This window comes from Erythrolamprus reginae, chromosome Z, assembly GCF_031021105.1.
Source record: "Erythrolamprus reginae isolate rEryReg1 chromosome Z, rEryReg1.hap1, whole genome shotgun sequence".
Lineage (NCBI taxonomy): Eukaryota > Metazoa > Chordata > Lepidosauria > Squamata > Dipsadidae > Erythrolamprus > Erythrolamprus reginae.
The window spans coordinates 90,221,265-90,249,008 of NC_091963.1; the positions used below are offsets into that span (position 1 = coordinate 90,221,265).

The following is a 27,744-nucleotide window of genomic DNA, read 5'->3' on the forward strand; positions in this document are numbered from 1 at the left end:
TAATAATCAAGATCGTTCTGATAAAGCGAATGAATCTGAAACTGAAAACGAGCAGGAGCAAACTTGAATTCTACGTAGCAGAGCCGGCTACGCAATGCCAAGTGATTGGAGCCTGTTTCTTTCTTTTTTTGGCTGAATTAGCTGGTGCACTCAGCTAGAATATGGGCTGGGGGTGAGGTTCGAGTGGCCCTATATTGCTTGTTGCACGTAAATGTCCATGAAAATGGGAGTTAAGAACAGAGCAGGCTAAGATCACCCGCATAAATCCTCACCTTTTCCAGGAAAAGTTACCACTATTTTTGTTAGTCTATTAACATGGAACGTTCATGTGGGCATTATTGTTCCCACCCGGTAAACGGAAAGAGAATTATTTCCGGTTCCGTCGTTTATCAAGCTTATGCTGTTCTAGCTTTTATGTTGGTTTGCTTTCCCTGGGAAGATGGGGAAATGTCGGTTCCTTAAATCTGCGGCTCGACAGTTGGCGGGAACGTGCCCAGCGCAAGCGCGGTTTTTGCTGTAAGGCTTTTTGTGCCCGACTTTTTCATTTCTATTGGTTTTCATCCTATAACGCTGATATCTGTTCCTGTCGTGGCTACCTCGTTTTTGGGTTTGACCAGATTTCGTGGTTTTCGCTTATTCCCTCATTGTTCCTCATTCCTAATACTTTTTCATTTGTCAGGTTTAGAAGACCGACCAATTAAAAACTCTGAGCGACACATATCGTTTAATAATAGTAAGAATTGAATTGAAATGAATTGTAGCGGACAAGTGTGATTGGACACACAAGGAATTTGTCTTCGGCGCATATGCTCTCAATGTACGAAATTCGCCAAGAATCATAATTTACAACACTTAATTATATATAGTCCGGGTAGCAATAAGCAATCCAATCATTAGGAAACAGTCAATGTAAATTGTAAGGATACAAGCAACAAAGTTACCGTCATATTTGTGGGAGGAGATGGGTGATGGGAACCATGAAAAGATTAATAGTAAGTACAGACTTAGTAAATAGTTTGACGGCGTTGAGGGAATTATTTGTTTAGCAAAGTAATAACGTTCGGGGGAAAAAATGTTCTTGTGTCTAGTTCTGGTAAGCAGTGCTGTAGCCCAGTGATTTTCAACCTTTTTTGAGCCGCGGCACATTTTTTACATTTACAAAATGACAAAATAACACTCTAAGACACTCTCCTCTTTTTCCATCCCTGTCTCCTCACCCCTTGTGTGTGTGTGTGTGCACACTCTTGAACCATTTCCAAAAAACAGGTGAGGGCTGAGATTTTTTTTTCTCTTATTCTTTGGGTGCTTTTTATCATATGTTTTAAATCAAGAGTCACTTCTCTCTTGTTTCTCTTATCTCATTCTCTGCCTCAATCATTTTCTCATTTCACTTTTTTCTCTCCTTTTTCTCTCTCCCTTCTCCTTTTCTCTCTTTCTTTTTCTCTTTCTCTTGCTTTCTTTCTCTTACTCTTTCTCTCTCTTTTGCTTTCTTTCTCTCACTCTCTCTTGCTTTCTTTCTCTCTTTCTCTCTCCCCTTCTCTCATTCTTGTACACCAAGCTGGCAACAGTGGCATTGGGCAGTAGCCGTAGGGCAGCGGCAGGGCGGGCAGCTGCGAGCGGGAGCTCCAGGACGGAGGCACCGACGGCGGCAGCTGGACGTGTTGCTAGATGCCGTACATGCTGCGCTGGGCATGGGTGTGGAGCTGGCATCTCCAGCCCAGCCAGCGGGCTAGTGCCAGCCCGCAGCGCCAGCATGTATGGCATCCAGCAACACGTACAGCCACCTTCAGTGCCTCCATCCTGGAGCTCCCGCTCGCAGCCAATTGCCCGGCCGCTGCCCCAATGCTACTGCCCAATGCCGCTGTTGCCAGGATGGTGTACGCTGTTGCCGACAGCTTGCAGCCACCGCTCCACAGCTACTGCCCGCTGCCGCTGCTGCCAGCACCTTCCCGCTGCCAGCACCCTCCCACCAGGCCCCAAAGCTGCCATCAGGGAAGCTCCAGCCAGGCGGGGCGCTGCAGCTGCTGGAAAACTTGGAAGCCGCAAAGAAGGAAGCTCAGCTTCCGATCTTGCAACTTTTTGCTCTTCGCGCCCTCAGCAGAAGGAAGCTGACCTTCCTTCTTCGCAGCACACCTGACCATGTCTCGCGGCACATTGGTTGAAAAACACTGCTCTAGTCTATAGCATCGTTTTGAGAATAGGAGTTGAAGCGGTTTGTGTCCTGGATGTGAGGGGTCTGTAAATATTTTCACAGCCCTCTTTGATTTGTGCAATATACGGTTCCTCAATGGAAGGAAGGTTGGTAGCAATTGTTGTTTTCTGTAGTTCTAATCTTCAGAAATCTGTCTTGTTGTGTTGCAGAGCCAAACCAGAGTTATAAAGGTGCAGATGACAGACTCAATATTCTTCTGTAGAACTGTATCAGCAGCTCCTTGGGCTGGTTAAGCTTCCTGAGTTGGCGCAGACATAACATTCCTTGTTATGCTTTTTAGATGACATTTTTGATGTTAGGTGTCCATTTTAGATATTGCAATATGGTTGAACCTAGAAATTTGAAAGTCTCTTGTTGAAACTGTGGTGTCTAGTATTGTAAGAGATGGAAGTATGGACGGGTTTCTCCTAAACACTGCCATCATTTGTATGGTTTTGAGTGCTTTCAGTTCTAGATTTTTCCAGTAGCTCCGGAGACAAGGTTAGTTGTTTAACCTCCTGTCTGTATGTAGATTCTTGAATGAGTCTGATCACATGTTACAGTGGAACCTCAAGATACGAACCTAATTGGTTCCAGGGGGAGGTTCGTAACACGAAAGGTTCGTAAGATGAAACATTGTTTCCCATAGGAAACAATGTAAAGTCAATTAATCCATGCAACAACAAAAAAAAACACGCAAAAAACCGCAGCCACCCGGCTGTCACCTTTTAAAACAGCCCGGGGGCTGTTTTAAAAGGTGACAGCCAGGCAGGGGGGCTTCCCAGCAGCCTCCCGAACCCGGAAGTTCGGTAAAAGTTCGGGGTTCGGGAGGCTCCGGGCCGCATTCGCCTTCCTCCGCCACCACCAGCATCCAGCTCTTCCTCCGCTTCTCCCTTCTCTACAAAATGACAGCCTGGCAGCGGCCTGGAGGCTAGGAGGGGGACGGAATACGGGAGAAGGAGGGAGGCAGCGTCCACGCTTTTCTTTCTTTGGCTAATTGGCCAAAGACGTTCCCAGCCCAGCGGCACTTTTACATTGATCCCTTTCTCTGGCCACTTAGCTCTTCCTCCGAAAGGAAAGCGTGGAGGCTGTCTCTCTCCTCCCGTATTCCGCCCCCCTCCTCGCTTCTCTACAAAATGACAGCCGGGCAGCAGCCTGGAAGCTGGGAGGGGGGCGGAATATGGGAGGAGAGAGGCAGCCTCCATGCTTTTCTTTCCGCGGAGCGAGAAGCAGAGGAGGAGCTGGATGCTGGTGGTGGCGGAAGAAGGCGAATGCGGCTTGGAAGCTGGGAGGGAGGCGGAATATGGGAGGAGAGAGGCAGCCTCCGTGCTTTTCTTTCGGCGGAGGAGCTAAGTGGCCAAAGACGTTCTGCCCCCCTCCCAGCCTCCAAGCCGCATTCGCCTTCCTCCGCCACCACCAGCATCCAGCTCTTCCTCTGCTTCTCGCTCCGCCAAAAGAAAAGCATGGAGGCTGCCTCTCTCCTCCCATATTCTGCCCCCCTCCCAGCTTCCAAGCCGCATTCGCCTTCCTCCGCCACCACCAGCATCCAGCTCCCGGCCAAGCAGCCAGGGAAGCCGAGCCGGGCGTGGCAGGGAACATCGACACGGGAGGCAGCTTCTGCCGGACACGGGCAATGGGCGGGACAGAGAAGCGGGGAGAATCAGGAGGCTCCTTTGGCAGCTGGGGGCTGCCTGGCTTTGTTGTTTTGGCTGCAGCGGGTGCCAGGCAGCCTCCAGCCGCCAAAGAAACCTCCTGATTCTTCCCGCTTCTCTGTCCCACCCATCGCCCGTATCTAGAAGAAGCTGCCACCCGAGCGCTCTTGCCCGGCGGGAGGCGAAGCATTGGGGGGGGGGGCTGTCAGGACACCGTCCCACCCCAGCACTTTGCATCCCACCGGCAAAGAGCAATCAGGCAGCAGCTTCTGCCGGACACGGGCAATGGGTGGGACAGAGAAGCGGGGAGAATCAGGAGGCTCCTTTGGCAGCTGGGGGCTGCCTGGCTTTGTTGTTTTGGCTACAGCGGGTGCCAGGCAGCCTCCAGCCGCCAAAGGAACCTTCTGATTCTTCCCGCTTCTCTGTCCCCCTCATTGCCCGTGTCCGGCAGAAGCTGCTGCCTGATTGCTCTTTGCCGGCGGGATGCAAAGTGCTGGGGTGGGGGGGTGTCCTGACAGCCCCCCCACCCCAATGCTTCGCCTCCCGCCGGGCAAGAGCGCTCGGGTGGCAGCTTCTTCTAGATACAGGCGATGGGTGGGACAGAGGGGTGGGGTTAAGCCCACGTGGCTGGGCTCCGCAACAGACCCGGCGGGGAGGAGAGCGGAGCTCACAGGGCTGGGCTCCGCAACAGAGACCGTCGGCCAGCTGGTCGGGCCGGTGAGGAAAGGGGCGGAGCCCACATGGCAGGGCTCCGCGGCGGCTGCCTGCTGGGCTGTTAAGAGGGGGAACGGAGCCCACATGGCTGGGCTCCGCAATGGAGACCGCCGGCCTTCCCAGGCTGCTGGGAAGCCGCCCGGCTGTTTTAAAAGGTGACAGCCGGGCTGGGGGACTTCCCAGCAGCCTCCTGAACCCGGAAGTTCGGCAAAAGTTCAGGGTTCGGGAGGCTGCTGAGAAGCTCCCCAGCCCAGCTGTCACCTTTTAAAACAGCCGGGCGGCTTTCCAGGAGCCTTCTGAAGCCGAACGCCAAACCCGAACTTCCGCGTTCGGCGTTCGGAGGCTCCTGGAAAGCCGCGCGGCTGTTTTAAAAGGTGACAGCCGGGCTGGGGAGCTTCTGAGCAGCCTCCCGAACCCCGAACTTTTGCCGAACTTCCGGGTTCAGGGTTCGGGAGGCTGCTGGGAAGTCCCCCAGCCCGGCTGTCACCTTTTAAAACAGCCGCCCGGCTTCCCAGCAGCCTCCCGAACGCCGGTTCGTAACTCGAAAAAAGTTCGTAAGAAGAGGCAAAATGTTTCTGAACCCCGGGTTCGTATCACGAGTTGTTCGTAAGACGAGGGGTTCGTATCTTGAGGTACCACTGTATTTGCGAACTTCAGTAGTTTAACAGATGGATCCTTAGAGATGTAGTCATTGGTGTATAAAGAGAAAAGAAGTGGAGAGCGCAAAGCCTTGGAGGCGAGCTGTGCTAATTCTATAGTTATCTGATGTGATTCTGTTTAGCTTCACCTGCTGCTTCCTGTTTGTTAGGAAGCTTATGATCCACTTACAAGTGTATTAGATACCATTAGCTGGTTCACTTTAATTAGAAGAGTGCCTGGAAGGATGGTATTGAATGCTGAAGTAAAGTCTACAAAGAGGACCCTTGCGTAGGTTTTTGGAGATTCAAGATGATGTAGGATGTAGTGCAGAGTCATATTGATAGCATCATGTTTGTACAGTATGCAAATTGCAGGGGGTCTAACCGTGGATCTGTGATGGTTTTCAAGTGGGACAGCACTAACCTTTCAAAGTTTTCATAACTACAGATATTAGAGCAACTGGTCTGTAATTGTTCAGTTTCTCGATGGTGGGCTTCTTTGGCACTGGGATGATAGAACATTTGAAGCAAGAAGGAACATAGCACATCTCTAGCGATTTGTTGAAGATTCGGGTGAAGATAGGGGCCAATTGGCCAGCACAGACTTTTAAGCAAGAAGGAATAATCTTGTCTGAGTCTGGAGCTTTACCTGGCTTTTGTCTGTGAAATAGGTCTTGCACTTCCTTTTCTGTGTTCAGTAGGGGTTTTGAACCCAATGGTAAGGGATCAGTTGTAGGAGGCTTGGCTGTTGTTGGTTTGTCTGAGATGGGGTTGTGGAGATAGGTGGTTGTAATTTCCTTTCAAACCTCCAGTAAAACATGTTCAAGTCATCTGCCAGTTGCTGATTTCCTTTAGCCTAAGAAAGTGGTTTGCCATAACCAGTGATATTTTAAAGAGTTCTCCACATGTTTGCTGATTCAGTTGATCAGAACTGATAAACAATAAAAAGATAAACAATAAAAAGAAAAGAGTGAGCTTTGAACAGAAGAGAAAAATAAATTAACAAAAACCCAAAAACTACTGATTACTTACATAGTTGGTAGTTATATACTAGAATGCAGAGTCGTTCATTGTATGTTTATTTACGGTAAGTCAGATGTAAACAACTTAAAAGAGGACTGTAAAAGTAAAGCCATCATAAAATAGGTCTCAGGATACAATTTCTTTTGTCTTATTCATTAAAAAAATTAATTGTGTGTGGTTAATTTAATACATTTTAAGCATGACCATATATTTTGATGAATTAAAATGAATAAATACATTATAAACAATTGAAAATATGAAATTGGCAAACTCCTAAATGTCATTTTCATTTTTTGTGTATATATTTCAGACATTCTCAGCGGAATTCTTCATTTCTGATTGTCAATATTCATAAGACTGAGTTTTACTTACAAGATCATTTTATAGTTGATAATTTTCAAATGACTTGTTATTTTTAATGGAGATACCATAGTACATTGGAAACATAGTAATTACTATATTGATCTTTTAGCAATTTTCTGTTTTGGTTAGTATTTTAAAATGATTACTATTTTTCCACTTTTAAAATGTTTTTATTGTTGATTTTGATTTGCTATAAATCTTCTGAATGTTATTTAGTAAAAAGCTATGCAATATAAACATATAGAGTTCATTTCTTTTCTTTTTCATGTCTTCTCCACAGATGGACACTCAGCAACATAGAAGGTAATTGCACAGGAGTTGTGGTACACCTTGGAAGTTGGATTAAAGCTTCTGAGATTCTCCCCCCCCCCTTCTGTGCCTTCAGCACTTTTAATCTTTCAAAAATGGAATATATAAATTGCTTTCATTCTTAAATATGAAAATGAAATTTCTGTACTGCGTTCGGTAATTTTATTATTTTAAAAAAATGAATTGCAGAATATTTTCATTTTGAATGCCCTTTTTATTTCCCCAAGTAAAAAAAGTGGGATGGGAAGTAATAATATAAACTGGCATACCCAGATACTGTATTAGGAGCAACATTCAATTCTCCAACTTCTTTGTGTCTTCTCCATCTCTTTATCTTTATCTAATATTATTGCACTGCTTAATTTGTAGGAAATCTGAACTAAGGGTGGTTGATTTCATTATAATCCAGCAATGTGATTGGGGAGGTGCTGAGTGGAATTTTGTGTCAGAAGCTTGTTTTTCAACATACTGAATAGTTAAACTGAAGAAATTTAATTTACCATATGCTACTAAATAATCACATATTCTGATAAAATCGCAGACTCACTCCTTGAAATCTCTTATCTTCCTTAACAATAACTGGCATATTCTGTTACCAAAAAATAACTCTTCTATGGAGTCTTTAAAAACTAACACAATTATGATAGTCATTTTATTAGGTGAATTGAATTTTTCTCGCTTTATTTTTTTAAAAGGAAGTAATATAAATTATTAAATGACTAGTTAGCCTGGAACTTTAAGCTTATATTTAACCTAAGCGCCCGGCAGAGGCTTCAAGAGCATGCTGGAGGGAGCCTGCTGGAGTCAGCTACAAAGCCAGAAGACACCTGAAACGCGGTGGCCGGTAGGAGTGGTTGCTGTCCTGGGGGCAGCGCACGGCAGAGGCTTTAAGAGCGTGCTGGAGGGAGCCTGCTGGCATTGGCTACAAAGCCGGAAGACGCTCCAGAGGAGGTTGCTGGCGTCTATTTAAAACCTTGGACACCAAAGAACAACATTGGGGCATTCGGAATAACCAATATGCCAGAGCAACCCTCCTTGTTAGGGCTCCTTTTAGGGCTGCTGCGACTCCGGGGATGCGGAAACTTAATAGTCTTTGGACTTGGCCATCTAACTCCCACTGTTGTGGTGACCGTGGACAATGGTCAGGGAAGCAAGAGCAGGAGACAGTCTTTTCCACTCAGACTGGACAATATTTTTCATCAGACTATAATCTCTGACATAAACTACAAGAACTCCCATAGAAGACATTTTAAAGTTTCAGTCTCATATGTCTTTTTGTACAGATATTAGCTAACAATTTATATTGGATCTTACACCTTTTTTAATAATTGTTTCAGATATATTGCTAAGGTTATTTTATTGTAGGGGTGGGAAGGGGAGTGGAGTATGACTGATTATGTGTCTGTTAAATGCCAGTGAGTGTGATTGTGATGGGACACTATTTATGGGTGATATAACCTTTGTTTTTTTAATTTTTTTAATTTATTAAGGAGATCAATCTTAAGATGAATGTATGATTATGATTGGATGGAGAGGATGTCTGGGATGTATGAAATGTATGGAAGGGACGGTTTGGAGGCAGGAGGGATGGGGGTGCCTATCTTTGGGGTGGTGGAGGGCCTGAATATTCCGGTCATGCTGGGGAGAGGCAGATATGGCGGGAGACATGGGGTAGGCCGTTCACGGGGAACAAGAGACCGCTGCCTGAAAGCGGTCCCTTGTTCCGGCCCCATGGACTCAACCCAGGGAACTGGTGTCAAGCGAAATCCGGACCCTGGGCTCAGGCTGTTGCTGCTAAATGCCAGGTCTGCTATAAATAAAGCTTCTCTCATCCAGGATTTACTTCTGGATGAGGAGGCAGACCTGGCGTGTGTGACTGAGACCTGTCTGGGCCCAGACGGGGGAGTTTCTCTCTCGGAAATGTGCCCAGCCAGGTTTCAAGTGTGGCACCAGCCGCGACCCCAGGGAAGGGGGGGGAAGAGTGGCAATTATAGCCAAAAAGACCTTCAAGCTGCATAGGCTCACTGGTCCTGAGATTGCGGGCTGTGAGTTCCTTCTTATGAGGTTGGACCTAGGAGTACGGGTGGACTTGTTGCTCACGTACCTGCCTCCCAGCTGCGTGCCAACAGCCTTGCCTGCGCTGCTCAAGGAGGTAGCTGGGTTGGCGGTGGAGTCCCCCAGACTTATTGTCTTGGGGGATTTTAACCTGCCGTCACTCAGTGAACCCTCAGGGTTGGCGCAGGAGTTCATGGCCACCATGGCAACCATGGACTTGACCCAAGTAGTTCAGGGCCCAACCCATGAGAAGGGACACACTCTCGACATGGTTTCCCTCTCGGGACAGTTGAGTAATGATCTGATATTAAGGGGCTTAGAAATGTTGCCTTTGTGATGGTCTGATCATTTTCTACTGCAGCTTGATTTTAAGGCTCCAATCCTTCCCCGAAGGGAGGTGGAACCGATTAGGAGGTTCCCCCCCAGACGCCTGATGGATCCAGAAGGTTTTCAAAGGGCGCTTGGGGTTTTGCCGGATTCACTTGTCCACAGTTCAGCGGAGTCACTTGCTGCAGCCTGGAATACAGCTGCGACGGAGGCTCTAGACTGAATTGCGCCTTAGCGACTTCTCTCTGGCAACAGACCGTGGAGGTCTCTTGGTTTACCAAGGAGCTCCGGGGAATGAAACGCCAGAAGAGAACTCTAGAGAAGCGCTGGAGAAAGACCAGATGCGAATCTGACCGAACACTTGTAAAAGCTCATATTGAGATTTACAAAGTGGCGATCAGGTCGACAAGGCATGCATATAATGTCGGCCTGATTGTGTCTGTGGAATCTCACCCGGCTGCCCTGTTTAGGATGCTCTGCTCCCTTCTTAATCAGGGGGGAGTTGGGGAATCCTTGCAGGGTAGTGCCGAGGCTTTTAATAATTTTTTCGCAGACAAAATCACTCAGATCCGGACTGACCTTGACTCCAATTGGAGTGCAGAGTCGACTGACGAGTCAGTCGAGGTGACAGGTACCCGTCTTAGTCCATCTGTTTGGAGCGAGTTTGACCTGGTGACACCTGATGAAGTGGACAAGGCCATTGGAGCTGTGAGTTCCGTCACCTGCTTGCTGGACCCATGTCCCTCCTGGCTGGTCTCAGCCAGCAGGGAAGTGCCAATGCTTCTTTGAGGGAGGGATCCTTTCTGGCTTCGTACAAGGAGGCACTTGTGCGCCCCCCTCCTCGAGAAGCCTTCCCTGGACCCAGCCATATTTAATAACTATCGTCCTGTCTCCAACCTTCCCTTTATGGGGAAGGTTGTTGAGAAGGTGGTGTCGCTCCAGCTCCAGCGGTCCTTGGAAGAAGCCGATTATCTAGGCCAGCGGTCCCCAAACTACGGCCCGTGGGCCGCATGCGGCCCGCTGAGGCCATTTATCTGGCCCGCCGGTGATTGACAGGAGCACAGGGAAAAGAGAGCAAGAAAGAAAGAAAAGGGAAAGAGAGGGAGGGAAAGAGAAGTGGAGAGGAATGAAGAGGGAAGGAAGGAAGGAAGGAAGGAAGGAGAAGTGGAGGGACAGAGGAAGGAAGGACTGTTTTTTTGGGGCGGTAATTTTTTTTATTTTTCTCTTTACATTCAAACAATATAGTGTACCATCTAATTTTCCATGAATAAAATGCGGTATTTTATTAGTAACTAATATCAATCATCAAAAAAGTTGCAAAAGTTTTTTTTCTAATTTTGTCATCCAGTTACATTCATTTTTTAAATTAAATTCCCTCCTTAATGTTCCTTCAAAAAGTACACCAATTATTTTTCTAACTTATTAACCATTATGCCAAAGTGCTTCCTTCTTTCTTTATACATTTTTCTATAAGCCAAGAAAACCTTGTATAGCCAATCAGATGTTAACAAAAGAACATTAAAAACAAAACATAAACATATATGAATTTCAGACTGCTTCCCCCCCTCTAAATAGTACATTCCCATTTTGTTTTTTACTTTAAGATAAGGTATGTGTAGTGTGCATAGGGATTTGTTCATATGGGTTTTTTTATAGTCCGGCCCTCCAACAGCCCGAGGGACAGTGAACTGGCCCCCTGTGTAAAAAGTTTGGGGACCCCTGATCTAGGCCCTCGGCAATCAGGATTCAGACCTGGCTACAGCACGGAAAGTGTTTTGGTTGCGCTGATGGATGATCTCTGGCGGGCCCGGGACAGGGGTTTATCCTCTGTCCTGGTGCTTCTTGACCTCTCAGCGGCTTTCGATACCATCGATCATGGTATCCTTCTGCGCCGGCTGGAGAGGTTGGGAGTGGGAGGCACCATTTTACGGTGTTTCTGTCACGGTTTGAGTGATTAATGTCCATTCGAACATTAACCCACCATGGAGGTGACGGATGATAGCCCATTCATTTGTTTTCAAAGCAAGATTTCTTTTATTATAAAAGTAGAAAAATAAACATGTCCCGGTGGACAAAATAACAAACATGTCTTCACATGATGGAGGTTAGAATAGGAATGGAGAATGAGACAAAAGAGCATGAAGAAGAAGGATGTGAGGTTAGAGATGTGGCAGGATATTACATCATAATAGGAGGATCTTTTTTATTTATTTATTATTTATTATTTGGATTTGTATGCCGCCCCTCTCCGAAGACTCGGGGCGGCTCACAACAAGTGTAAAACAATTCATAAATAATTCAATTAATTAAAATATTTAAAGATTTAAAAAACCCCATATACCAGGGGTCCCCAAACTTTTTACACAGGGGGCCGGTTCACTGTTTCTCGGACTGTTGGAGGGCCGGACTATTAAAAAAAACTATGAACAAATCCCTATGTACACTGCACATACCTTGTTTTAAAGTAAAAAACAAAATGGGAACGTACTATTTAGAGGGGGGAGAAGATCTGAAATTCATATATGTTTATGTTTTGTTTTTAATTTTCTTTTGTTAACATCTGATTGGCTATACAAGGTTTTCTTGGCTTATGAAAAATGTATAAAGAAGGAAGCACTTTGGCATAATGGTTAATAAGTTAGAAATATAATTGGTGTTGCACTTTTTGAAGGAACATTAAGGAGGGAATTTATTAAAAGAAAATGAATGTAACTGGATGACAAAATTAGGGAAAAAAACCTTTTGCAACTTTTTTGATGATTGATATTAGTTACTAACAAAATACCATATTTTATTCATGGAAAATTAGATGGTACACTGTGTTGTTTGAATGTATGTTGAGAGAAAATTTTTTAAAAAGTACCCCCCCCCCAAAAAAACCCCCAGTCCTTCCTTCCTCTGTCCCTCCATTTCATTCTTCCTTCCTTCCTTCCTTCCTTCCTTCCTTTCTTCCTTGTTTCCTCCATTTCTCCTTCTTTCCTTCCTTCCTTCCCTCCTTCATTCCTCTCCACTTCTCCTTTCCTCCCTCTCTTTCGCTTTTCTTTCTTTCTTTCTCTCTTTTCCCTGTGCTCTTGTCACTCACTGGCGGGCCGGATAAATGGCCTCAGTGGGCCGCATGTGGCCCGCGGGCCGTAGTTTGGGGACCACTGCCATATACTAACAGACACACACACAGGCATACCGTGTATAAATTAAATGTGCCCAGGGGGAGATGTTTAGTTTCCCCATGCCTGACGGCAAAGGTGGGCTTTGAGGAGTTTACGGAAGGCAGGAAGAGTAGGGGCAGTTCTGATCTCCGGGGGGAGTTGGTTCCAGAGAGTCGGTGCCGCCACAGAGAAGGCTTTCCCCCTGGGGCCCGCCAACCGACATTGTTTAGTTGACGGGACCCGGAGGAGGCCCACTCTGTGGGACCTAATCGGTCGCTGGGATTCGTGCGGCAGAAGGCGGTCTCGGAGATATTCTGGTCCGATGCCATGAAGGGCTTTAAAGGTCATAACCAACACTTTCAATTGTGACCGGAAACTGATCGGCAGCCAATGCAGACTGCGGAGTGATGGTGAAACATGGGCATACCTGGGTAAGCCCATGACTGCTCTCGCAGCTGCATTCTGCACGATCTGAAGTTTCCGAACACTTTTCAAAGGTAGCCCCATGTAGAGAGCATTACAGTAGTCGAACCTCGAGGTGATGAGGGCATGAGTGACTGTGAGCAATGAGTCCCGGTCCAGATAGGGCCGCAACTGGTGCACCAGGCGAACCTGGGCAAACGCCCCCCTCGCCACAGCTGAGAGATGGTTTTCTAATGTGAGCTGTGGATTGAGGAGGACGCCCAAGTTGCGGACCCTCTCTGAGGGGGTCAGTAATTCCCCCCCCAGGGTAATGGACGGACAGATGGGATTGTCCTTGGGAGGCAGAACCCACAGCCACTCCGTCTTATCCGGGTTGAGTTTGAGTCTGTTGACACCCATCCAGGCCCCAACAGCCTCCAGGCACCGGCACATCACTTCCACCGCTTCGTTGACTGGGCATGGGGTGGAGATGTAAAGCTGGGTATCATCGGCATATTGATGATACCTCACCCCATGTCCTTGGATGATCTCACCCAGCGGTTTCATGTAGATGTTAAATAGCAAGGGGGAGAGGACCGACCCCTGAGGCACTCCACAAGGGAGAGACCTCGGAGCCGACCTCTGACCCCCCACTAACACCGACTGCGACCGGCCAGAGAGGTAGGAGGAGAACGACTGAAGCACAGTGCCTCCCACCCCCAACCCCTCCAACCGGTGCAGAAGGATACCATGGTCGATGGTATCGAAAGCCGCTGAGAGATCGAGGAGCACCAGGACAGAGGATAAACCCCTGTCCCGGGCCCGCCAGAGATCATCCATCAACGCGACCAAAGCGGTTTCCGTGCTGTAACCGGGCCTGAAACCCGACTGCTGGGGACCTAGATAATCGGCTTCTTCCAAGGACCGCTGGAGCTGGAGTGCCACCACCTTCTCAACAACCTTCCCCATAAAGGGAAGGTTGGAGACTGGACGATAGTTGTTAAGTACGGCTGGGTCCAGGGAAGGCTTCTTGAGGAGGGGGCGCACAAGCGCTTCTTTATAGAGTGTTGGAAAAACTCCCCTCCCCAAGGAAGCGTTGGTGATCTCCTGGGCCCAGCTCCGTGTCACCTCCCTGCCGGCCGAGACCAACCAGGAGGGACACGGATCCAGTAGACAGGTGGCGGAACTCACAGCTCCAATGGCCTTGTCCACTTCATCAGGTGTCACCAGATCAAACTCTTCCCAGACAGGTGGACAAATACGTGCCCCAGTCACCTCGACTGACTCATTGTCAGTCGACTTTGTTTTACAATTGGAGTCGAGGTCGGCCCGGATCTGAGCGACTTTATCAGCGAAAAACGTGTTAAACTTCTCGGCGCTACTCTGCAAGGGCTCCCCAACTCCCTCCTGATTAAGAAGGGAGCGGGTCACCCTAAACAGAGCGGCCAGGCGGGATTCTGCTGATGCAATCAAGGCGGCATGGTACGCGCATCTTGCTGCCTTGAGCGCCACTTTGTAAGTCTTAATAAAAGCTCTTACAAGTGTTCGATCAGATTCAGACCTACTCTTCTTCCATCGCTTCTCTAGACGTCTCTTTTGGCGTTTCAACTCCCGGAGCTCCTCGTTGAACCATGGGGCTCTACGGGGTCTAGCGCCACGGAGAGGTCGCAAAGGCGCAATCCGGTCGAGAGCCTCCGCACCAGCCGTATTCCAGGCCTCCGCAAGAGACTCCACCGAACTGTGGATGAGTGCCTCTGGAATAACCCCAAGCGCCGTCTGAAAGCCCTCTGGGTCCATCAGGCGTCTGGGGCGGAACATCTTCATTGGTTCCGCCTCCCTGCGGGGAAGGATTGGAGCCAGGAAGTCAAGCCGTAGTAGAAAATGGTCTGACCATGACAAAGGCAATGCTTCTAAGCCCCTTAGTCTCAGACCATTTCTCAATTGCTCGGAAAGGAATACCATGTCAGGCGCGTGCCCTCCCTCGTGAGTCGGACCCTGTACTACTTGAGTCAGGTCCATGGCTGTCATGGTGGCCATGAACTCCTGTGCCAACCCAGAGGTTTCGCCGAGTGACGGCAAGTTGAAGTCCCCCAGGACAATGAGTCCGGGGAACTCCACCGCCAACCCGGCTACCTCCTCGAGTAGCACAGGCAGGGCTTTTAACACGCAGCTGGGAGGCAGGTACGTGAGAAATAAGCCCACCTGGACCCCTAAGTCCAACTTCAACAAGAGAGACTCGCAACCCGCAATTTCCGGAGCAATGAGTCTACGCAGGCAAAGGCTCTCCCTGGCTATAATAGCCACTCCTCCCCCCCTTCCCTGGGGTCGAGGTTGATGCCATATCTGAAACCCGGCTGGGCAAATTTCAGAGAGAGGAACACCTCCCTCCGGGCCCAGCCAGGTTTCGGTAATACACGCCAGGTCGGCCTCCTCATCCAGGATCAAATCCCGGATGAGGAGAGCTTTATTTACCACCGACCTGGCGTTAAACAGCAGCAACCTGAGTCCAGGGCCAGAGTTACACTCAAAGAAACATACACAGTTAAGTATTTAATTACTGAATGTCTCTGAGGCTGTCAATATTCAGCGTGACAGGTTCTCCTCCTACCTGTGGTCGGTCGCAGTTGTTGTTAGTGGGGGGGTCAGAGATCGACTTCCAAGGTCCCTACCTTGTGGGGTTCCTCAGGGGTCGGTTCTCTCCCCTCTGCTGTTTAATATCTACATGAAACCGCTGGGTGAGATCATCCAAGAGCATGGGTGAGTTACCATCAGTATGCTGACGACACCCAGCTGTACATCTCCACCCCATGTCCACTCAGCGAAGCAGTGGAAGTGATGTGCCAGTGTCTGGAGGCTGTCAGGGTCTGGACAGGTGCCAACAGGCTCAGACTCAATCTAGACAAGACAGAGTGGCTGTGGGTACTGCCTCCCAAGGACACGTCCATCTGTCTGTCCATCACCCTGGGGGGGGGAATTATTGACCCCTTCAGAGAGGGTTCACAACTTGGGCGTCCTCCTTGATCCACAGCTAACTTTAAAACACCATCTTTCAGCTGTGGCGAGGGGGGCGTTTGCCCGAGTTCGCCTGGTGCATCAATTGCTGCCCTATTTGGACAGGGAGTCTTTGCTCATGATCACTCATGCCCTTATCACCTCGAGGTTCGACTACTGCAATGCTCTCTACATGGGGATACCTCTGAAGAGTGTTTCAACTTGTTGAAAATGCAGCCGCGCGAGCAGTCTTGGGCCTTCCAAGAAATGCCCACATCTCACCATCACTCCACGGACTGCATTGGCTACCGATCAGTTTCTGGGCACAATTAAAAATGTTGGTTATGACCTATAAAGCCCTACATGGCACAGGACCAGATTATCTCCGAGACCGCCTTCTGCCGCACAAATCCCAGTGACCGGTGAGGTCCCACAGAGTTGGCCTTCTTAGGGTCCCATCGACCAAACAATGTCGGTTGGCGGGACCTAGGGGAAGAGCCTTCTCTGTGGGAGCCCTGGCCCTCTGGAATCAACTCCCCCCAGAGATTCGCACTGCCCCTCCCTCCTTGCCTTCCGAAAGAGCTTAAAAACTCATTTTTGCCACCAGGCTTGGGGCTTTTAGATCTTCCCCTGACCACTGAATGCTTTAAGTATGATTGCTGAATGTTTGGTTAATAAGTTAATTTTTTAGGTTAATCTTCCCTTTTTAATTGTTTTTAATATTGTAGTACTAATTGGATTATATTATTATTCTGTTTTTTATATATGTTGTGAGCCGCCCCAAGTCCTCAGAGAGGGGTGGCATACAAATCCAATTAAATAAATAAATAAAATGAATAACTTCATTTTTAATCAGTCATAGATTAGTTTTTAAACTACCATATATCCAGGGCCGCCGATAGATGGGTATTACTGGGACTGCTGTCCCGGGCCCGGGGAAAATTGGAAAATTTGGGGGCTCTGGGCCCCGGCGCCCCCCAAAAACTCCCCAACCCCGAAGAGAGCCTGAATAATGGGGGGGGGCGGCGCTTCTGCTGCTGAGCCCAGTCTTCTCCCGGTGGCTTTCGACTACTGCAAGGCTGGCCTCGGCTCCCCTTCCCTAAACCCCCGCCAGCCCCCTCCTGCCCTCCTTCCCCGAGGCGTCCCTTGCCCAGCTCTTCCGGCGAGGGTGGGCCTCCGCCCGCGCAGAAAGCATCCTCCCTCACACCCAGCGCCGGCCATGGGGGCTTCCGCCGGCGCCTTCCGCAAGGCCCCCAGAGGAGCCGCGTGGGTCTCCCTCCAGACTTCTCCTGGTGAGTCCCCGCCGCAAGGATGCGGACGAGGGAGAAAGGGGAAACGGCGCCTTGAGATAGAGGGGTAGTTGGTTTGTGGGGAGCGGGGGAGGGAATTGTAAAAATCACAATTTCTTGCGTTGCTTTTTCTTTCTTTCTCTCTTTCTCTCTTGCTCTTTCATTCTTTTTTCTTTCTCTTGCTTTCTTTCTCCCTCTTTCTTTCTCTCCTTCCTTCCTTCCCTCCTTCCATTTCTTTCATTCCCCCTCTCTTTATTTCTCTTTCATTCTCTTTCTTTTTCTTTCTTTCTCTTTCTTTCTCTTTTTCTTTCTCTCTTTTACCTTCCCTTCCTCTATTTCTTCTTTTCTTTCTCCTTCCTACCTTCTTCCCTCCCTCCCTTCCTTCAGTCCTTCCTCTCTTACTCTCCCCTTTCATAAGTTTCCTTCCTTCCTTCCTTCCTCTGTTCCTGTCCCTTCCCCCTTTCTTTCTTTCTTTCTTTCTTTCTTTCCTTCCCTCCATTTCTTGCTTTCCTTCTCCTTTCTCCCTTCTTTCCTCCCTCGCTCCCTTCTTTCACTCCTTCCTCTCTTACTCTCCCCTTTCACACCTTTCCTTGCTTACTTTGCACCCTCCCTCTGTTCCTGTCCCTTCCCTCCCTCCTTCCTTCCTTCCCACCCTCCGTCCATTCATTCACCCATTCCTCTCTTGATCGCCCCTTTTACAATTCCTTCCTTCCTTCCTTCCGATGTGGGCCCAGGCCGGCAGAGTAGTTTGCTTTTGCACCCCGTCTCGAGCTCCCTTGGTGCCAACCCGGCCCTCCCCACTTCAGAGAGAGGGGGGAGAAAGAGAGAAAGAGAAAGAGAGAGGGAGGGAGAGAAAGAGATAGAAAGAGACAAAGAGAGGGAGAAAGAGAGAAAGGGAGATAAAAGAGAAAAAAGAGAGAAAGAGAGATAAAAAGAGGAAGAGAAAGAGAGAGGGGGAGGGAGAGAAAGAGAAAGAAAGAGAAGGGGAGAGAGGGAGAGAAAGAGGTAGAGAAAGTGAAAGAGAGAGGGAGGGAGAGAAAGAGATAGAAAGAAAGAGAGAGGTTGGGAGAGAAAAAAGAGAGAAAGAGATATAAAGAGAAAGAGAGAAAGGGAGATAAAAAGAGAAAAAGAGAGAGAAAGGGAGAGAAAAAGAGAAAAAGAAAGAAAAGTAGAGAGAGAAAGAGAGACAAAAAGAGAAAGAGAGGGAGAGAAAGAGAGAGAGAGAAAGAGAGATAGAAAAGCAGGTGGGGGGGGGACACCTATTTTGCCAGCCCTCGGATGGGCCATAGGGATCCAGTGTATGTGGAGGGAGAGGTCCCCAGCTTCTGTTCTGCAGAGGGGAAGCCAAAGCCCCCGCATGGGTTATGCAGAGTGCCAGTGTTTGGGGCAAGGTGGGGGGTGGGGGTCTTCCTTAACCCCCATTTCTTTGGTGGGGCTAAGAGGCCTGCCCAGCAGGGCTGATGTGTTGCGGAAGGTCTTGTTGAGGGAGACCAGTGGAGCCCCCCCCCCGCTCCCATCCCCAGGGAAGGGGGTTCTGGCATCACTGCCACTGGCTTTGGAAAGAAGCCCCCAGCCTCTTCAGGGGGTGGAGGGAGGGGTCCATAGCACAGGGCTGGACAATGGCTGAAGACAGTTGACTGCAGCTTTCAGAATTCCTCAGCCAGGAATATGAAGAAGACAGTTTGAAAATTTAAAAGGGAAGGAAGGAAGGAGGGACGGAGGGAGGGAAGGAAGGAGGGAAAAGAAAAAGAAGAGAAAAAAGGAAAGAAAGAAAAAGAAGAAAGAAAGAAAGAAAGAGGAAGGAAGGAAGGGGAAAAAAACCAAAAGAGAAAAAAAAGAAAAAGGGAAGGAAGGAAGGAAGAAGGGAGGGGGGCCCCAGACACTTAGGCTGTATGGGGCCCCAAAATTCCTGATGGCGGCCCTGCATATATCACAAATATTTTGAACGAAGTTGGTGCTGTGAACATAACCTATCTGAATTTTAGTAAACTATTTTATATAGTTCCACATAAATATCTCATTAAAACGTTGTATAAGTTAGGACTTAACCATTGGGTGATTAAGTGGATGGGAAGTTGGTTCAGAATAGATCCCAGTTTTTGATTATTAATGTGGGACTGTCTGAACAGAGACCAGTCACAAGAGGAGCGTTCTGTTCAAAAGTATTTGCAAGTCATAACAGATTGCTGGGTAAGATTTGCCTTTTTGCCAATGGCATGCAATAGAAGTGGCATTCTTGAAGGTGGAAAACAATTTGACGTTTCTGGAAAGTTGGTCAAAAATGTGGTTAATAGTGCAAAATAAGTTAACAGTGTAGCCAGGCAATTGTGAAGGCAAACAAGATTTTGGACAGTGATGGCGAACCTATGGCACGCAATTCACAGTTGGCACATGGAGGCATATCTGCCGGCACACGAGCTATTGCCTTAGCTTAGCTCCAGTGCGAATGTGTGTTCCGGCCAGCTGATTTTTGTATTATGTGAAGGCTCTGGGAGGGCATTTTCAGCTTCCAGAGGGCCTCAGGGTGGGCGCAGTAGGGCATTTTCTCTCCCCCCAGGATCTAGGGAAGTCTCCAGAGCCTGGGGAGGGTGAAAAATGGATCTACTGGACCCGCTGGAAGTCAGGAAATTAGCTATTTCTGGCCTCCAGAGGGCCTCGAGGGCAGGGTAAACTGTTTTTGCTCTCCCCAGACATTGAATTTTGGGTGTGGACACTCACACAAGTATGATAGAGCACGTGCACGCGCTTTCGGCACCTGAGGGAAAAAAGATTTGCCACCAGTCTTCTAGGATTTATCACTAGAGGGATCGCCAGAGGAAAAAGGAGACCCTCATCCCATTATATAGCAGTTAAAATAGACCTCATTTGGAATACTATTTTTAGTTCTGAGAACTCACTTAAAGATATTGATAGGATTGAGTGAGTGCAGAGATGGGCAACAAAAATGATGCACGGTCTGAGGAACAAAACACTCCAAGTAACATTGCAAAAACTGGATATGTGTAGCCTGGAGGACAGAAGGAAAAGGGAGACAATATTGAAACTTTTATTATTTATTAAATTTATTTTCCGCTATATCTTGTGACTTCTCTAGGTGGCTTAAGTAATAAAAAGGAAGAAAATGAACAGAACAAAAGTAAAATAAGAGAACAGTAATATAATGAAAAAGGAACACTAAAACAGAATAATAGAGTTGGAAGGGACCTTGTATGTCATCTAATCCAATCCCCTGCTCAAGCAGGAGACCCTTAAAGAACCATGAAATAACAGAATTGGAAGGGACTTTAGTGGTTGTCTACTCCAGTGTTTCCCAACCTTTTTTGAGCCGCAGCACATTATTCATATTTTCAAAATCCTGGGGAACACTGAACGGGGGGACAGGGGGGGCGTGGGGGGGCTAAAGAAAAGTTTGGACAAAAAAAATATCTCTTCCTCCATTTCACTCTATTTCTCCCTCCCTCTTTCCTCCCTCCCTCTTTCCATTGTATCTCTCCCTCCCTCTTTCCTTTCTATCCCTCCCTCTTTCCTCCCTCCCTCTTTCCTTTCTATCTATTTTCTTTCTATCTCTCCCTCCCTCTTTCCATTGTATCTCTCCCTCTTTCCTCCCTCCCTCTTTCCTTTCTATCTCTCCCTCCCTCTTTCCTTTCCATCTCTCCCTCCCTCTTTCCTTTCTATCTATTTTCTTTCTATCTCTCCCTCCCTCTTTCCTCCCTCCCTCTTTCCTTTCTATCTCTCCCTCCTTCTTTCCTTTCTATCCTTCTGTCCGTCCCTCAGCGGCGGCAAAGAAGAAGGAAGGCAGGCTGCAGAGGGCACCGAGGACAAGAGCGCTCGCTCGCTCCCTCGCCCTCTGACTTCCCTCCCTCGCTGCTGAAGGGAGGAGCGCAGGTACGAGCGCACGCGCGGGCCCGTTGCAAGAAGTTTTTGTTTGTTTGTTTTTTCCTTCCCCCGGCTCACGGGAGAGAGAGAGAGAGAGCGCAGCCAGGGAAAGCGGCCTCGAGCCGAGTGCGAACTGCAGGATGCGGCAAAGGACTCCTTGCCAACCAAAAAGGGTGGGGGTGGTGAAGGCAAAGCCTGGGAGGCGGGGAAGGGAAGAGCGGGAGACCCCCAGACAGAACGGCTGAGGGGAAGGAAAGACGGAAGGAGGGAGGGATTGAGAAGCGAAGCCAGGGAGGGCTGAGAGAAAAGGGGAGCGGCGCGCGAGAGAGAAGGGGGGGTGGGCATTCCCGAAACGGACGGAGAAAGCCCTCTCTCGCAGCGAAAGCGCTCCCAGCCAGGGGGCTGCGAGAGAGGGCATTCTCTGTCCGTTTCGGGAAAGCCCGCCCCGGCACCAGCAGCGCCCCGCCCAGCTGGAGCTTCCCTAGGAGCTCCGCGGCACACCTGGCTGTGTCTCGCGGCACACTAGTGTGCCGCGGCACACCGGTTGGGAAACGCTGGTCTAGTCTAGTCCAACCCCCTTCTAGAGCAGGAGATGCTTACATAATAAAAGAAGGGACTTCATAGGTCATTTAGTCCAACCTGTTGCTCAGGCTTCTACCATCTATCAAGTGGTTGTCCAGTCTCTTTTTGAAAGAGACTTGAGAGTGATGAAGCACCCACAACTTCTGAAGGCACTGTCAGAAAATTTCTCCTTATTTCTTGGTTAAATCTCTCCTTGATTGGTTTCCATCCATTGTTCCCTGCCTGCCTTTCGGCTGTATTCAGTTGGTAACAAAAGGTTACAGGATATAGCAGTTGTGATAGTGTCCTTTTCTCTTTTTAAACCCTAAGCTTAAAAACACTGAAATTTTAATTTGATTGTATTGCAATATATTGCTTCATAATTAAAATTCATTCTTATTTTCAGGCAAAAAGGAACATCCTGTAAATCCAGTGTGCTGCTACTGTTTCCAATTTCTTTTTCCCAATAACTATAGAATACGTCTGTTGCCCAAAATGAAAATAACATCAAGGACAGAAAAAATACTTAATTTAGAGAAAAAAAACTACAGACTTGGTTTAAAGCAAACAAAGATCTTGAAGAAGTACAAGGAATCGAAGAATGCCCTGGTAAGTTTAACCTTGATGCAATTTGTATGCCACCCCCAGTCTTCGGAGAAGGGCGGCATACAAATCTAAATAATAATAATAACAACATTATTATTATTCTTGTTGTTGTTGTTGTTATTATTATTATTTGACTCATAGTAACAGAATAACAGGTTATTAATGCAATTGAAGAGTTCTTAACAAAAGTATATTAAGAAAAGTAAATTAATAGAAACAACAAAAAGTATTTCCCATTGCAACATTATATGGTTGAATTGATAAGCACTAACAGCATAATATAATTCATACAGCTTTAGGAATTTTCTCTATTTTCTTAACATAAACCCACACTAGGACCCACTGTAGTCCTAGTGCAGTGATGGCGAACTTTTTTTTCCTCGGGTGCCAAAAAAGTGTACATAATTCAATGCCTGAGAAGGGTGAAAACAGCTTCTTCCGTCCCCCGGAAGCCCTCTGGAGGCCTGAAGCAGCCTGTTTCTCAACTTCTGGTGGGCCCAGTAGGCTCATGTTTTGCCTTCCCTAGTAGTAATGGGCAGCCAAAATTTTTACTACCACACTGTGGGTATGGCTTATTTGTGGGTGTGGCTTAATGGTCATGTGACTGGGTAGGAGTGATTGCCGGCCATGTGATCTGGTGGGAGTGACTTTAACGATCATTGTTCAAGTGATCTATAATAATAATAATAATAATAATAATAATAATAATAATAATAATAATAATTTATTAGATTTGTATACCGTCCCTCTCCGAAGACTCTGTTAAATGCTTGACTTATAACCTTACCAGTGTTGCTCGCTGGGGTGACAATTTGTTTCGCTCTCCTTCCTGGGTCGCTTCCCTGCCTCAGGCTGGGTAGTTTGGTGAATGGGTGCTGCCAGAAGCATAAATGCTGCCAGCGCCATTTCCACCCACGCCTTCTGCTTGCACCTCAGGCTGGAGTTGGCCGCTTGAGGATGGAGGGGAGCCGGGCAGGATAAAGGGAAATTCGTCTGAGGCCAGGAAGGAGGAAAGAGGAAAAAAGCAAGGAGCACAATGCAGCAGCAGCAGGGGAAAAAAGGAGAGCCAACCAAGACCAATAATCCAGGAAGTGACAGCTGCCGATCAACTGGAGTTACGCACGCATTTTCATTTCCGCCGGTGGAACTGTGTTCCACCTCGTCCTGCCTGCTGTCCACCCATGTTCCCTAGGCTCCAAAGGCTTCCCTGGAGCCGGGAGAGGGTAAAAACCTCTCTTCCATCCCCCCAGAGGCTCTCTGAAGCCAAAAGCACCCTCCCAAAGCTCTGGGCAAGCCAAAATCAGCTGGCCAGCACACACATGCATATTGGGGCTTAGCTAGAGCAATGCTCATGTTCCAGCAGATATGGCTGCATGTGCCATCTGTGCTATAGGTTCGCCATTACTGTCCTAGTGTATATTGATGTCAAATTGAAAATGAATTTAATAGCATGTGGACTTCCCTTGGCTCTTTAGCTAATTACCTGCAATTCATGCAAAAAAACAACAAGGCATTATGGAATGAGTAGAGAGGAATACAGCTTGAAAACACCAAATTTGAAAGTATCGTCAAACAGAAGTATTCCTCTTATCCATAAGAACTCTGGATCCAAAAGTGGGAAATCATCTTCAGGCCTCAGGTATGTATATATGTATGTATGTATGTATGTACTTTACAGCAATCATCCTGTGAAGTATGTTACACTGAAAGACTGACCCAAAGCCACCGTGAAATTCTGTGGCTAAGAGTGAACTAGAACTTATATGTCCTCAGTGCTAGTCCTTTTCTATTTTATTTTTCTTTTAAAGCTGAATAGCATTACACAAAAGTGTTAGCAGAGGATCAGAGGTTGACTCCTAGGTCCCTCTCTTGTGGGATTCCTCAGGGGTCGGTCCTTTCCCCCCACCCCCCTGTTTAATATTTAGATGAAACCGCTGGGTGAGATCATCAGAAGGCACAGGGTGGAGTTACCATCAGTATGCTGATGACACTCAGCTATACAGCTCCACCTGTGTCCAGTCAGAGAAGCAGTGGAAGTAATGTGCCGGTGACTGGAGGCTTTTAGAGTTTGGATGGGCACCAACAGGCTCAGACTGAACCCTGAGAAGACAGAGTGGCTGTGGGTTTTGCCTCCTAAGGACAATCCCATCTGTCCATCCATCACTCAGGGGGGAGGACTTTTGCCCCCCTTCATAGAGGGTCCGCAACTTGGGCGTTTTATATTTGTCCTTTTTTGTCTTTCAATTATAAAATATTTAATGATTCCTCTATGATCACTCACCCCTAAGGTTCCTGTAGCTTCAGTATTTTCTTTCAAATCATCTTTTACTGAGAATTAAGACCAATATTGCTGATCCCCTTGTTCCCTTCTCTACCTTTGGGAAACAAGGCTGTCTGCTAGATTTATCAAGGACCTGTTTGATCGTCCACTTGTTAAAGAATTTGTCTCCTAGTTGATGTCAGAGTAGTTAAAATCCCCCATTACTATTGTGATGTGCTTCCTACATGCCTTAGTTAATTAACTTCGGAGAGGAGCGGCATACAAATCTAATAAATTCAATTCAATTCAAATTCAACTAGCAACATTTCTGCTGGGGACAAATTATCTGTATCAATTAGTTCTCCATCCCTGCTGTTTAATTTAAACATTTATCCAGAAAATCTGTGGATTTTGATGCCAAGTAACTCAGTCCCTTTCTTTGATGAATGCAAATTATCTCGTTTTGTACAGTTTTTCATTGGACCAGCTGCAGACATTGTGACTAATATAACCAAAGCTTTACCCTTTACTCACACACCACTACTCCTTTAGCCACACATAAGACTCAGTCTTATTTTCTTTTGAACTCCAAAATAAGGAGTAGGGCTTATTTTTGAGGGAACACCATTCCAGCGTGGTCAATCCGGCTGGGTAACCCAGCCCCTGGCATACACACAAGAGCCGGCAATCATATAGGTACAATGATATCTAAGAGCAGCAGCAGATTGCCAATTCCTTGGCGCACTTGGGCTGTACAGAGCAGAAGGCACAGAACAGAAAACAGGCAATCTCACTGCACTACAGGCAAGCCGAGAGATACAAAGATGAATTGAAAATGAAGAGAAACTAGTATAGATCTATTTCGAGGTTGTTTCCTCTTATCAGCTAGCCATACTCTCACTGGGATTTGAACCTGTAGCCTCTGCCTTGTAGCCTCTGCCGTTCAAATTCCAGTGAGGGTATGGCTAGCTGATGTGAGGAAACAAACTCAAAATAAATCCATATTAGTCTCCCTTCATTTTCAATTCAGCAAAAGTATGTTACACATACAGAATATAGTTTGTCGGCTATGAAAAAAATTAACTGCCTTGGATATTGGGCGGAGAGGCAAAAGGAAGCATTAAGCTCCTCCCATATTTGGGTATGCAAGGGTGATTCGACAGAAAAGACATATATATGTCTTTTCTGTCGAATCCCAGTGGGTATGGTAGCTGATGAGGCCAAAATAAGGCCAAAATAGATCTACCCTAGTCTCCCTTAATTTTCAAATTCAGCAAAAAAACATGTGACACACAAACATATATATATATATATGACATATAGATATATATGATTTCACCGAAACGTCGCATAGACATGCAAAATATTACACAGGGCAAAATCTACATACATATACCCGTGAAAATCTACGAGAACAAATAATCTAGTAAAAAGAAAAGTCAACCAAAAGAGCAACATGCAAACAAGAGTAAATAAAACACCCCCAGGAGCAAAATGAATTAAAATTTAATTTGTATGCATTGTTTAATGGATTGTTAAATTGGCCACACCATCTAGTCATCTGACCTAGCCATGCCCACCCAGTCACATGATCATCTAGCCACACCCACTCATCCAGTCTGAGAGACAGTGAATTGGCCCTCTGTTTAAAATGTTTGACGACCCCTGTGATAAATAAGTATATGTGCATGTGAAGAAGAATGCATATACTATACATTATTACTAGTTTTACTATTTAAGTTTTACTGTTAAATTTAAATTATCTTTGTATTTCGAAGAACTATTATGCCTCTGTGTTTGGATCAAAAGAATGTATTAATTAATTCCAGCTGTTGCGCAAAGCAAGGGGGACTGAAAAGATTCACAAGCTTCTACAATCTGTGATTCACAGGCTGTGAATGATTATAAACTGAACCTGGAAGATTATGTAATAGAAGCACCAGGCGTTCTGTCTACTTTCTAAGGTCAAACAAATCTGCAAATTACAGGACAAAAAAGTGACTTGGTCACCTTAAACAATCAGAATCTAACTGAGTATATTTGAGTAATTATCTGATAGATGCCTAAAATGCAATATATCCCAGTGATTCTTTTCTTCCTTACTGAGATCACTGGCTGGCTACTGCAGACATGAAAATAGGATACCTTTTTTTGTTGTTTTTTGAGAAAAATCTTTAAACAGAGGCTGGGCAGTCATCTCCAAGTCCTTGGAGAGGGGGGGCATACAAATCTAATAAATAATAATAATAATAATAATAATAATAATAATAATAATAATAATTATTATTATTATTATTATTATTATTATTATTATTATTATTATTATTGCCTCAGAGGTCCTGTCCATCTGTATAAGTCTGTGTATTTATAAGTCTGTATTTATTTAACTGACAGTGCAATTTGTAAACAATAATTCAGTCTTTCTAGAGTAAGCTCTAGAAATGTGTAACATTATGGATATTGTATAATGTAATATGTGTAACACTTAATCTGTTTCCTTTCAGAACTACAACAGTTGGATCACCCATACATAATTTCTCTAGGACACAGAATAAAGCCAAAATCCTTTCCAGTCAATTAAAAAAAATGCTTATCTTTGAAGAAGATAAAAGCAAAAGGGGAAACCTGAAGAATTTCTTAATGTCACTTTAAAAACCTAAAATAAATAAGAGCCTATAATTACAACTGTACTACAGAAAACTATATTGTACAATGGGAAATGCATCATGAACAAGTAGGTATGCATTGTCCTGGAGATAAAAAATGTTTTGAGTGGAGAGTTAAAACTGGATAGCCACACCATCATAGAGAACAAAAATGGGAATAATGTGAATGTTTAATTATTACTACTTATACTCTTCAAAACATATCCTCAAAATAAAATTGGTCTGAATTTAAAACTCACAATATGTTGATGGAGAAATAATAGCAGTACCACTTTACAGCCCTCTCTAAGTGGTTTACAGAGTCAGCATATCGCCCCTAACAATCTGGGTCCTCATTTTATAAAATAAAGCTACAAATTCTTCTCCAAACTCTAACCCTCAAAAGAGCAGGAAAATATATTTGGAAAACAACTGGTTCATTTCATCTGAAATGCTTTAAACTAAAACTAGAAGGGGAGGTAGACCTTTAGGATCAAAACCCAAGCCTAAACACCAGGACAATCTAGAACTAAGTGAATGCAGTGTTTTAGACTAAGAGAGTTAACTTCAACAAACTAAAACAGATTATAAAATATAAATACAAACTATCTGGATTACAACTCAAGGGTTCTGAAGGAGCTGGCAGATGTAATCTCAGAGCCACTGAATCAGTGGTGGGTTACTATCGGTTTGCCC

At 46.4% G+C, this 27,744-nt stretch overlaps 1 protein-coding gene across 1 annotated transcript; it reads left to right on the top strand.

Annotated features, from left to right (window-relative positions):
- Nucleotides 1-377: 377 nt before the first annotated feature.
- CZH18orf21 (chromosome Z C18orf21 homolog) lies at nt 378-27,310 on the top strand. Its single transcript, XM_070729215.1, has 5 exons — nt 378-516; nt 6,862-6,884; nt 21,944-22,146; nt 23,619-23,782; nt 26,908-27,310. The coding sequence occupies exons 1-5, from the start codon at nt 440-442 to the stop codon at nt 27,053-27,055; spliced, it is 615 nt and encodes a 204-aa protein (XP_070585316.1). The 5' UTR covers nt 378-439; the 3' UTR covers nt 27,056-27,310.
- Nucleotides 27,311-27,744: the final 434 nt, after the last annotated feature.